The following is a 13545-nucleotide window of genomic DNA, read 5'->3' on the forward strand; positions in this document are numbered from 1 at the left end:
GGCTACATTAACATTTCAAATTCTATACATTCTGTCTCTCGGAAATAATGTTTATACAAGTTTGTACAGTGGTATTGTTTACAAATAATATACCTTTTTTTAATAGAAATTCATATTAAACCATATACATCTGAATACGATCGCTGTTTCCTTTATAAATACAATCCCTCCATTGCTAACAATACGAAATGAAGATACAAAAAATATTTACTACTAATACGATTTACGCATCCGTGACTGAAATCGCATTAATTATTCTTCAGTAATTTCCTTTCCGTGGACAGTTAATTGTCAGGTAACTTTGTATTATTAAAATGCTGTGCACGCATGCATGTACGTATTGAGATTTTGTTTCTTGAGGCAGAACAATAACGAACACCAGTTAAATAATTAATTTTGTGTCCGTTCAGTGGGAAGTAAGTCTGGCACAGTTGTCATCTCCTCCGCTTCTTCTCGCAATGCATCAGCTTTGTCTTCTACAAGCATCTGAAAACGACACCTCAAATCTATCAGCGACCGACTCTCTTAGCTTGTCACAATTTTGCGCGGGTTTCCAAGGAGAATTAGTACACAGATCAGTAAGTGATTCAATATCGTCGTTTTACAAAGGATATGGGATGTCAAAATCCTTTTTTGATAAACAGACGAGTTTAAAATAAATCAATAAACATAATAGAAATGTATCAAATGACATACAACATTTGTCTCCAAATAAAAACTTCGAATAGTCTTTTAACTCTAATCGCAAAGAAGCGACAAATTTGCGATAATAAAGTTAAAGAAAAACCTATCCTCGAATCTGGAAAATACGTGCCCACGAAAGTGTTCGCCTCAACCTCCAAGTCAAGGTCTCTGATATGATTGGTTCATTGATCAGATAAAAAAAAAAAAAACCAAGTTGGGGTGGGGGGGGGGGGGGGGGAGGAATGAGAAATTTGTAGTTCGATATGAAGAGGTGAAACAATCATCTCAAACGGAATGATTAATGCAAGGTATGACACAATCTTAGGCCAATCAACGTGCACAAATCTCGGTCTCCATGATAAATTGCGCAATTTTGTCTGAAAAAAAAAATCACTCGGGTTACCTTAGCTGCGGAGACAATCTGATTGGCCTGCCGTCTCGGGAGGTGCTCGATCTGCTCCACGAGTGACGCGGGATCAGCCCAGGCCAAGCTGCTCAGGGTTTTGTATCCGGCCTTTACGAATTGGCGTGCACGAGCCTAAGGGAAAAGACAGTTTATAAAACAGAAGCATAAAACCTAATGTTGTCTGCTTCTGATTGAAGTAATAAGAAAACACACGTTGCGCGAGTCAAAACACTAACACTAGTTTGGACTGAGGGTTGATGAATTTTCTTATTCCGAGACCTTGCAAGATTCACAACTAAACCCTTTGAGCTCTGCACTTGGCCGTTAAACGTTTATCTTTACGATACACGTCCGGTTCATTCTTAGCTTGAGAACAAGCGCACGTGGGAGGGATACGGATGTACGGAAGTAAAGAGAGAGGGAGGGGAGGGGGTTACCGAACAAATTCACCCCACCCCTCCCTCCACCCCTTGTCCTTAGCGTTTCTCACTCGCCTTATTCTTCTCCGCGTACATAGGCTATTCAGTTGCTGAAGGAGAAATCAAGTTTTACCTGTTTCACTCCAGGAACCTCCATAAGGGGCACAAGCTCCAAGCTTGCTGTGTACGACAACTTATTTACCATGGCTTCGAGTAACATAGTCAAGCCCCAAAATTCACTAAGCTCCTGAACATCAATAAAAACAATTTTATTACAAATAAGGACGCGAGTCGAGCAGTTTCCGAGCTCGAGATTATTCCTTAGGCAATTCTCCCACTTGATTTCAAAACATTCATCTCCTGACTAGACAAGAAAATTTCGTGTTTAATCAAATCTATATATCCTGGTACACAGTAGTCTTAATAATCATCATCAACCTGAGAATTAATGACTGATCAATCCGGTGATGAAACAGTTACAATGAAACTTCTCTCACTTGGATGAGTTTTTCAAAACTGACCAATCCGATTACAGTAACCGACCAATATACTCCAACTCAATTCTTTGACAGCTGTCCTTCGAGCCTAACGTTTAAAAATAAACTACCGACAACAGAGCCCTTATTGAATCTCTCGCTGGTACAAACTTACTCGAGTGAAGTGGACCATGCATGACGCGAACGAAGACGATGAAGTCAACAGATTCTGTACAAATCCTCGAGTCACGTTAAAAAGACGGGCCACGTTCCATACAGTATGCTCTTGTAACAATTTGTAAAGCATCAGGGTCAAATAGAAACGCCTTACTCTGGCTTCTGCAGTGTCGTCCTTGTACAAAAAAAAAAAAAAACAGGTATGGTCAATGGAGCTCTGCAAAGGTTGTTTCACGACACAACGGTCAAACTTCAAGCGCGAGCAAGACGATCAGTTTTGGCCGGCCGCGCGCCAATTTCCCACGCAAAATTTCAAAGGAAAGCATAAGAAACAACCGCTGTGACGAAAGTTGTATATAATTTTCCGTTTGCCATGAAAGCATTAATTAATCTTTCTATTACCAAAAATATCGGCAAATCAAAGGTCTGCGGAAAAAGTTACCGAGAGATTTAGCGACATGAAAAATCACTTCCTTGTTCTAGGACCCCTTGGCGACTTAAAAAGATGCCGGTAATAAATAGACGGGGCTAATTATAGGGAGAGTTGTAAGAAAGGGAAGTCAATAAATAGGACTTCCTATGGAGAGGACGGTTTATCAGGAAGGACCCCTGTAAGAAAACCGAGAGAACATATGTTAGAGAGAGTCTAGTAGGGAGCGATCTTAGAAGATGACTATTTACCATTTTCGATCGCTGTCCTGTGGCTCGTCTGAATAAAAAACTTTCTGTAGCTCCCAAAAGTTCAGCGACTCTTTCCTCGGACTCTTCACGAAATGAAGACACCTGAAGGAGAAACAAGGAATGAGTCTTCAATAAAACTATTTCAGACAGGTCACTTCAAGGTTCATTTCTTTCTTTGGGCACAGGTTTTCAAGGATGTTTCGGAAGGACACTAAACTTACCATGTTTTTTTTATCAATAAGTGTTTTTATTTTTCAAAATAGTTTCTAGAACCAGTGAATAAAAGTGCACTAGAGCGAAAAGCAAAAGTAATCATGACGGCCAATCAGAAGAAGAAATGTCAGAAGGGACCAATGAGAATTCGAAGTTAATGCACGTGACTTGCGTCAATGGCTAGAAAACGCGAGCGGTAGAATAGACTCTTGACCAATCGCGGAGCAATGTAATCCGGGATTACTTTCGACACTCACTCACCTGCTTGTAATATACCATCCACTCAGGTTCAATTGAATCTCTCAAGTCATGTGGCGTAACCAGATACAATAGATGTAGCTCATTGGCTAGCACTAGGTTGTCCTGGGCTCTAGTAAGCTCGCTATATATCATGGGACTGCTGTCTACATCAATACATCCTGCAAGGGTGAAATTCCTTCATGAAAAACGACAACAAACAATTACAACGTTTTATACAACTCAGTGCACATTTGCACGGAACTCGTGATTGTCTAATAAGTCATTCCATTTAAAATGTCACCAAAAAATCTACATTTTGAATCTTTTTCTTGCATTGATCGATGCTAAACTTAGCAAATACAGTGGCATTTTTGACATTAGCAGAAAACGAGATACTTCAAGTAATTACCTCATTCTAACATTGTAACATCGTAATATAAACAAATGACTGTTCGCGTTACTTTATGCTGTAATTAAATTCTTGGGTTTCTTATTCGGTCTCTGCTGAAGCTTTCTGCAACCGGGATAAACTAAATAAAGTTTATATGTGAACGATCCTTCGCAGTAAAGCACTATTTGAGCAATAGTGAAAATCAGACCTGAAAAAAATTTCAGGCCTGTACAGTGGTTCGAATCCCGTACAGGCCTGAAATTTTTTTCAGGTCTGATTTTCACTATTGTTCAAATAGTGCTTTACTGCGAAGGATCGTTCACATATACGTCTCATAACCGCAGTTCATACATATGTTTCATATGTTTGTTGTTGTTTGATTTATCATCTACGGGTTTATGTCGAATTAATTTGATGGCCTGCTCCCAGTTGGCTTGTTAGCTCAATTGGTAGAGCGCTGCACTAGTATCGCAGAGGTCAGTGGTTCGAATCCCGTACAGGCCTGAAATTTTTTTCAGGTCTGATTTTCACTATTGCTCAAATAGTGCTTTACTGCGAAGGATCGTTCACATATACGTCTCATAACCGCAGTTCATACATATGTTTCATATGTTTGTTGTTGTTTGATTTATCATCTACGGGTTTATGTCGAATTAATTTGATGGCCTGCTCCCAGTTGGCTTGTTAGCTCAATTGGTAGAGCGCTGCACTAGTATCGCAGAGGTCAGTGGTTCGAATCCCGTACAGGCCTGAAATTTTTTTCAGGTCTGATTTTCACTATTGCTCAAATAGTGCTTTACTGCGAAGGATCGTTCACATATACGTCTCATAACCGCAGTTCATACATATGTTTCATATGTTTGTTGTTGTTTAAATAAAGTTTGTTCCCTGATTTCTTAAGTGTCCCAAAATAGTGGAACCTAAATTCAAGAGACACCCTTAAGACTATAAAAAGCGTTCCCTCGATGGACCTGCGTTTTCAAAGGAGTTAACAGATTCAAAGGCCACGCAACTTTTTTTTTCAAGTTGGCGCTCAAGTCTGAATTTCTTAAATCTTGGTGTCTGCCGAGCAGAGCATATCTTTTGCTTTGTTTTTCCACACCTTTGAAAGTAGCATGTCCGAGCTGAGTGACTTCGATCACACTGCTGTCTGGGGTACCAGTAATCTTGACATGCCCCAAGTCGTGTAAGGAGTCCAGCGCAGTCTCCATTTGTTTACTAATGTTGACTGACTGCGATTCTGACTGCACGGACAGAAAAGTGTTGTGCATAAACTGTGTCAGTTTTTCTGTTGTTGTACAAAGCTGCAAAAATAAGGGATTTGAGGTTGAACAACCTACATCACGGAGATCAGTAACAAGAGGAAACCACATCTTGAGAGGAAAACCACATTTTTTGAGTCACTTTTTATTTTCAAAGGGAATTTTTGTAAGTAGAAGTCAAAGCAATTTTGAATTGATTGTCAAAAGTAATTGAGGATTTTCACTGGTTTTCCTTTATTGCCCTCTGTGAATGGTCCAAAAAACGCGCACCACTTTTTCAACCAATCGCATGCAAAACTAACCAAACGTGGCATTTTGACACACTTTTTCCGCCAATTCTCACTGGCTTCTTAAGATAGTTTCCTTCGAAAACTCAAACAAAATGCGCCCGAAAGAAAACCTTACAATGTTCTCTTGTTAAGGGCTATCTTCTTATTTCCATAGAGAATAATTTACTAAGAATAAATCACGATATTCTGCTTGCACAAACTCACTTTCAGTCCAATAAGTGTGAGGAGCATTGCTCTTAATCCTTTGCCATTGTCAAACAATAAACCACTCTGACAGCTCTCTAACGGGCCTGAAAATAGGTGACGAATCTGGAAAGAGAAAAAAAAAACTCACACCTCGTTGAAAACAGAAGGACAAACCCCACACTAATCGTGTCGCACATCCTTTCTTCCTTGGACGTCGAGTCTTGTTTCGCGCAAGGTGAATCAAATTCCTCTCAAGAGCTTTTTTCTGCGCGACGTGACTTATTCCACGCAAGACGTTCTCATTACTCTGCGATACGTATCCAATTTCTCGCGAGATGTGTCTCATCACTCGCGAGACAAGTCTAATTTCTATCAAGACGTTGTCAGTTTCCCGCGAGACAAATCTCATCTCTTGCAAGAATTGTGTGCTTCTCGCGAGAAGATTCTCAATACCCGCGAAACAAGTGTAATTTCTCACGAGACGTTCTCAATTTCCCGCCTCAATTATTTCTTACAAGAATTGTCTGATTCTCGCGAGATGTCTCATTCCTCACGAAATATGTTTTACCTCTCCTAGGATGTTACTCATACTCGCGAGACGTGTCCCATTTCTCGCGAGACGTGTCTCACTTCTCGTAAAACGCGTCTTATTTCACGCAAGATGTGTACGAATCCACAAGAAAAGAAAAGACAACACGGTCAAACCAAGGGCAGTATAGAACTAAAATAAAAATAAATCCTAACCTTCGGCTTATCGGAATCTTTGACAATAAGAATACTTTCTCCTGACGTTTCTATCCCAGCTCGACCCGCCCGACCAATCATCTGCTTGTATTGACTCTGACTGAGCACTGAGCTTCCCACATACGGCGCGCGGATAATCACCCTGCACACAAAACTAGTGCATTAGCTGCTTCTGAATAGCAAAGCTCAATTAACAGATATGATTATGAATTGGACAACATAAAGTTCTCTTCTCTTTTAATCAAAACTATGACGAATTTTAAGAGGCAAAATACCTATTGGACGAATATATTGAATTTTACAAATGAATCATAACTTTTTTCAACAAAAAAAAAATGAACCCAATAGTCCTCACAACAGCGCCTGCAAATGATCCATACTGTCCAATTACGCAGCCATGACACCTAGAATGTCCTATTGGTGCTCAAATTGAGCTGCTGTTATTAACCAATCATGCTTCCCCCCAAGGGAGTTTCGTTACAGTAGGTTTGATCTAATATGAGAATCAAAGCGCTGTAAATCTGTTACAAACCTCTTTGCTGGTAAATTAACACCAGCCGCTAAAGTTGAAGTGCAGGTCAGAAGACACAGCACCCCCTGACTGTAGCCATCCTCTATGAGTTTCCGTTCATCCATCGTCAGCCCACTATGGTGATAAGCAATTCCAAAAGGAATGGTCTTTTTCAGCACCGGACAGAGGTCTGAAGCTTCATTGTACAAAGCTTTCATTAGCTGAAGTCTCTCTTGACCTTTGACTTGGCACAATTTCCTAGTAACACATTAAAATTAACCCAAGCCAGTTAGATTCTTAACCATTTTACTCCAAAGATCTCATTGGTAAATCTCCTTATTGTCTACCATACAATTCTAATGAAGCTATTTCAGAGAATTTAGTATTGGATCATTTAGTTATTCCTTAACTATTGATCTGTTTCTTTTATTCTCATCACTTGTCCGCTTGGTGTAGTATTGATATTGTAAGGAGAAATTCTGTCTTGATCACTCATGGGGAGTCTAAGTCAAATGGTGAATCCTAGCTGACTTCTCAAGTCCTTCCACTTACTTGATCTATAAGCTAAATCTCCTAAACTGACCACACATTATTTTTTGTTGGTGGGCAGAGAGAATTTGAAGTTGTATGAAGACAATATCACAATATGATGAATTTGTGAGTTTTCATTACCTGTCTACTTGTCAGTGTTTAAAATTATAATGAGATATCATCAAATGATATCTCAGCAGAGAAAAGGGTCGAAAACGATTTCCGAGCAATTTTTAACTAAGAGTAAAAAATCTTGGAGCACTGTTCACAAATTCTTACCTGGGCATAAACTTGACAAGAAGCAATGCTAAGTTTTGACAGTTTTTCTTTGTAGAACAAAACACAAGACAGGAGTGATCTGGTATGACCTCCAAAACCAGGGATAACAACTGGTCTGGATCTTGCTTCAGGATCCTTCGGTCCTGGAAACACAAACAAAAATCTCAGTACAGTAGACATCGAGTTAGTGAAACTACCTCATAAACGTTATGATACCGCCCACACTGAGGGAACTGCGGTATGGCTTACAAGCATAACTTTATCGTCCAGTCCTACTATCTAGGTGAGAGAAGACTGCGGAAAGGCTCCCGTCAGTAGTGGTGACGGACATTTTGATAACCCAAGCAGAAGTCATCATCAGAGTCATCGTTAATTTTCTTGACTTTGGTGATGACTGAAAGGTTGTTGAAACGTCACTTGCTAATCCCAATGACAGTCCTTGGGACTTCTCAGAACTTCTCTCACCGGGATGATTAGACAACACAATCAAATGCTAATGTGGCTTCATGTATTTATGTTCTGACCTGCTCGTTAGAGACTCTCCTGACTGGTTTGCTGCATTCTTCCTCTGGATCTGTAGCCTTAGGAACTTTATAAATGTCATGCCCCACTTTTACAAACTCCTTTAGCTCAACCTGAGCAAAGACATATCAATCAAAAACAAGCTCACCACATTTTATCTAGTTGGTATGCTTAATTCACAGTTTTCCAGACTACAAACTGCATTACTTGTCACGACAACATCTTGTTTATCTAATTTGTTTGCAAATGAAACTGAAATGAAACTGTCTACAATCGGGTGCGCAAACACTGAAGCGGAGTCTGATTGCAATGAATGAGCGAAAACATCATTGGCAGCCTAAAACAGAATATTTTCCTTCTGTCCGTCAACAGTCAGTAATCAATCATCAGAGGTAAGTTTAAGTTTCTAATAAGTCATGATGAGGACACCAAATTGTTACCATTCTGATACGTAATTCTAGAGAGCGCTGATTGCAATGATTAAATTGGGAAGCATGTTGGAGAGTCTTCGTTTCCTTATTTGCTTAATGATAAATGTGTTTCAATGCCTTGAATACATGACATTTTTCTTTTCCCTCTGACTCATCAAGAGCTCAAATCAAGCAAATCTATTGTCACAGCTTGCTAGTCGGTAAATCACCAGGGCGGTGCAACGTACGTGTGTCTAACACGTTAGATATTTTTGATTATGTAATTTTTTCGTTGTCGACCCGTCACTTTTTCGAATCGAAAAGTTCTTTGTTTTACACAACAATGTAACACAAAAGAAACTTATATCACTGAATAACAAAGACAAAAATGTCGAGCATGGTTTTTGACCATGCGCGCATAAAAATCTTATAAACACGTCCAACTTCCCTGCATCTGAGCGTATAAAATGCGTCTACGTTGTTGACATATGTGCAAGTGGCACTGAACCAAGAGCAGGCCAATAGCACCATGCAATAGAAATTCTTTCGATAACAGTTTAGTTATATCTAGTACTCACTGGTCTAAAATCATTTGCGTACTCCTCTGCTTTTAAAAATTTTGTCAAATCCTTGATGTTTCCTAAAGTAGCACTCATTCCAATGATTTGGGTGGTGGCTACAAAATGCAATATAATCAACATCAAAAGTTAATATTCAAATTATAACAGAGCTTAACAATAGCCTTAATATCAAATTATCTATAGTATAAAACAATTCTGGACGTTTCTGTTCTCCCTTGATGTCCAAATATTTGACCCCATGATCTTTACATAATTTAAATTTACATATATCATCTTGCAACATCTATAACAGACACATTTGCAAGCTACCCCCCAATTCCCAGTAAACAGGCCAGACCACATCACAGTAATCTCGTGAGTGGGTCCTTTAACGTTCCCTGCCTATAACCAAATTAACTAATTAATAGATGCAGGAGACGGAACCTACAGTTTATTCATCCTTATGTGAGAAGACTAGAATGTCTATCCATTTCTTGATATTATAGAAAGTTAGCACATTCTCATTAGTTATTTTAAGACTATGAGTGTTGGTCCGGCCGGGGCTCAAACCCCCGACCTCCCACACAACAGTGCGGTGCTCTAACCAATTGAGCTAATGGGGAGGAGGTGCTAACCAGGAGGCAGTGCAGTATAGAAAAAACCTTGAGTGTTGGTCCTGCTGGGGCTTGAACCCTTGACCTCCCATACAACAGTCCATTGCTCTAACCAATTGAGCTAACCAGGAGGCAGTGCTAACTGGGAGGCAGTGCAGCATAGAAAAAAGGTGAAAAAAAAAAAAGTCATTGTGCAGCACTAAAGAGAACTTACAAGAAACAAACATGAGCTTTGCCAAACACATCTCTAAAGTAGCACCTCTTCCAGCCTCCCCTAACATATGCAGCTTGACAGATAAGAAAAAAAATACCACATTGTTACTGGTTGACTCAAAACTTTCACTCATAATAGCATCTTAGGTGAAAAGCAAAATCATCTGTTTATCTGAATAATAAGGGGGTAAGTTTGTTATTGAGAAAATGAAGTGCTGTGTCAGGGGTATTAAAAGATAATTTGGTTTTTTCAACTGAGTTGATAATATAACTTCACCACCTGTAAAGAGTTTCTGAAGCAAAAGCTTCAAGCGTTAGCCCTTTGCCTCAGACCTAAACCCCCTTTACTAGCCCTTCGTCCTTTATTTAATATACATCTGCTCAAAACACAGTCAAGTATTCAGACAAGTCATCATACCTCATCAACTACAACTAGACCCAAGGTTGAAATTCTGCTTTCTTCAATCAGGCCATTTACAAGAGCATTCGCCTATATGGAAAAAGTAATTAGAATATGTTTGAATAACTTCTTCGAGACTTATTCTGCCCAAGTTTTAGCTTAAAAACAATTCAGGAAGACTTCATAGTCTGAAGAGATTCTTAGGATAAACCTATGGTTGACATCTGATGCAAATAAAAATTCTCCTTGAGTTCCATAAGAAAAAAGGTGAAAATTTGGAAGGAGAATGTGATATTTTTCCCACCACCCCTTCATGAATTACACTTTGCTGGAATTTACAAACCTTCTCTATCGTTGCAATATACACAGATTTTTTCTTGCGTCGTTTGCGGGGAGGGATCCTTCCTCGGCTGGCGGCATACTCCTCTACTAAGAAGCCAAGATCAACAGCAAATTGAGTCAGAGATTTTACCTGTTGATCAAAAATAAGAAAAAGTTTATTAAGAAAGACACAAAAAGAAAAGGTACAAACACCACCTCACACAGCAAATCAAATGTCTAATATCTTATAGCTGGCTCACTATGAGAGGGTTTCAGTATAGAGCTTGTATGGTTTCCAAAGCAGAGTTTCATCAAGGCACATCACATAATTACTCTAACAGCAACAAGGGTTTTAGTTTGTAGTATTTCAGTCTGCTTGTAGTTTGTAACTTCTAGTGTCTTTTTCTTTTATTGTTACTTTCTGGGCTCAATGTTAAGAGCCCAGACAGGAGATTTTAAAAGAGAAATAGCCTAAAAAATTGAACCCTTTGAGTTGGAGTATCCTTACCATACTCAAAACACAACTTTCCTTGTTCCTGAGGGAGTCAGGGTGCCTCCTAAGTCTACACATGTACTAGCCTACGTGTAGCTGTACCCTCTCACCCCAAGGAGAAATAGGGGAAGGGTACATTTACATGTAGGCTACACATGTACATATACATACATGTAAAAATCAAAATAAATCTTTTCAAATTGGGATCTTAATGTGGCAATTAAATCAAAAACAAAGATTTACCTTTTCCTGTACAATGGACACAAATGGGAGAACAAACAAGACATCTTTCTCTTGCAAAAGCAACTCTTTGAAAATAAGAATTTCCGCAACTAAAGTTTTGCCTCCACCTGTTGGAAGGGAATAAATCAAGTTTCTTCTCTCCTTAATAGCTTCCAGATTGAGGCAGTCTTTTTGCCAGTCTGCAATGGAAAAAAAAAAGAATCAGTTTCTCTTAACACTCAAGATCTAAAAGTAGCTCTCCCTTTTAGCTTCCATATATTTCTTTGTAAATCATTAGAGAGGATTTGGTGTTCTATCAAAATGTCCTCCACCTGTTTGTTGGATGATGTATGAATTGCATTTATGGTTATTTTGTATTCCAATCATCATCATTATTATCATTTTTATTTTATCTTTAGTTTATTGTAATTATTATGCAGTAAATGGCTTGAACTCGGGGGTAACATGTGAAGGTGTAGTCTGATCGTCCGGGTGAGTGTAGTCCGAGAAGGACTGTTGTTGGTGGTAGTGACTGACGTTTCGACAACCTGTGCAAAACCAACCGATCATTTTACACTAACTGGAATAAGAACATTCTACTGACAACAATCATTGACTTGACTCTGATGATGACTTCTGCGCAGGTTGTCGAAATGTCAGTCACTACCACCAACAACAGTCCTTCTCAGGACTACACTCACCCGCACGATCAGATTACACCTTCACATGTAATTATTATGTTATGGTGCATTTGAATATATAAAAATTATTATATAGACTATTATTAAGATGTATAAACAACATAAGGAGAAATTGCATTTTGATCTTTTCATGAGAGTTTAGGAGGCAATAATAATGTTATTTGTATTGTGGAATTACAAATTCAATATAATATGTAACTCAGTAATACAGACAGAAGCTGGTCTACCAATTGAAAATAACTCAACCCTTTGACCACTATATTGAGTGATTATACCTTATTTCTCCTTAGAATTTCACCCCTGAATCAAACATTAAGGTCACGAGAATGAAGGAAATGATCAACTACAGAAACTCTCTGTTATTAAAAAAATTCTCCCGGTAAGCACCTTAGGAAATGTATTGGAGAATTAACAGAATGGATAATATGGCTACTCATGGGTATAAAAGGTCAAGTTAAACTAACTTACCATACAAACTATCAATTCCTTTGTACTTCTGTAACAACTCTTTGACTTTGTGAGGCAAGCCGTAAAACTGCTTTTTTTCCCCTTCTAATAAACTTGCACAGTTACCTCGTGCAGGGTTCAAGGCAGCTGAAGAAGTGATAATTTCACTTAAATTCAAAGCAGCTAAAACACCGTCATCGTCGTAAAAACTGGAATTGTTGATTATACTTTTGATTCCAAATGGTGAGCTAACACATGTTACATTAGTTTGTTCATGCTTGTGAAACCTTGCCGAACGTTGGGCTTTGCAATCCTGCGAGTCATTCCCCGTCCTGTTTGGAGTGCTGCAGTAGCGGTTTTCCTCTTCTGCAACTTTTAATTCTGTTAAGGGTTTCTCGCGTTTTCGCACCGGTTGATCGTCCTCCATTGAAGTTTCGGACTTTTTTCGAACTCCTACCATTTCACTCTTGCTACAGCTGTCATTTAAACTTCTTCGCTTCGAGCGTCTGCTTCTCCTCGCATCGAGGGTAGAAGTTTCATTAACTTCATTGTCTTTTGTCGTGAACTCTTCACTACTTTGCATGAAGTTTATCTTTTCCACAGCGAGCACATCTTTGCACAACCGTTTCTTGTCATTGCTTGAGGCACAGTGTGCTGCTCTTTTGATAGTATTCATCTATTCTAATACCCATCATTTGAAATTATTTAAAACCTGACGCGCTAACCATGGCAATCTTTGTACCCGCTAAGAGCCTGGCACGAATCTATCCAAATGACACACCAGCGGCACCGTAAATGTAAAATATGGATTGTGGAACAGAAGATCACAGACGACGCAAAACGATTACGACTATGCTAAGAGCATCTTACCAAAAGCATTAACCTTGGTTGTATGCAATTATATGAGGAACCGTTATTTGAACAACACGCTCCATGCATTTCTGCCCTTATGAAACCACTTATAAAAATAGACCTGATGACAAATTACTTCAAAGCCAAACACACACTCATACAGACACTCAACATTGTTTTTTTTTCCATATTCCACCCTCCTCTTTTGTTTCTTTATTTATTAGGGTTTTCTGTTGTTGTCCATTTATCTGTTTGTAAACGGCCCCAAATCTACTTCAGACTACATTTGTTGAGCACCAT

At 39.0% G+C, this 13545-nt stretch overlaps 1 protein-coding gene across 1 annotated transcript; it reads right to left on the reverse strand.

Annotated features, from left to right (window-relative positions):
• Positions 1-36: 36 nt before the first annotated feature.
• LOC111323514 (helicase POLQ-like) lies at positions 37-13140 on the reverse strand. The gene is made up of 18 exons (XM_022926890.2): positions 12415-13140; positions 11267-11445; positions 10553-10681; positions 10228-10299; positions 9811-9883; positions 9001-9098; positions 8015-8125; positions 7491-7633; positions 6702-6938; positions 6170-6311; positions 5444-5548; positions 4790-4991; positions 3318-3475; positions 2844-2945; positions 2161-2337; positions 1643-1756; positions 1088-1222; positions 37-486 (listed from the first exon to the last, which is right to left on the reverse strand). Exons 1-18 carry the CDS (start codon positions 13067-13069, stop codon positions 391-393), a joined length of 2928 nt encoding a protein of 975 aa, XP_022782625.2. The 5' UTR covers positions 13070-13140; the 3' UTR covers positions 37-390.
• Positions 13141-13545: the final 405 nt, after the last annotated feature.

The sequence above is a fragment of the Stylophora pistillata genome, chromosome 12, assembly GCF_964205215.1.
Source record: "Stylophora pistillata chromosome 12, jaStyPist1.2, whole genome shotgun sequence".
NCBI classification, from domain to species: domain Eukaryota; kingdom Metazoa; phylum Cnidaria; class Anthozoa; order Scleractinia; family Pocilloporidae; genus Stylophora; species Stylophora pistillata.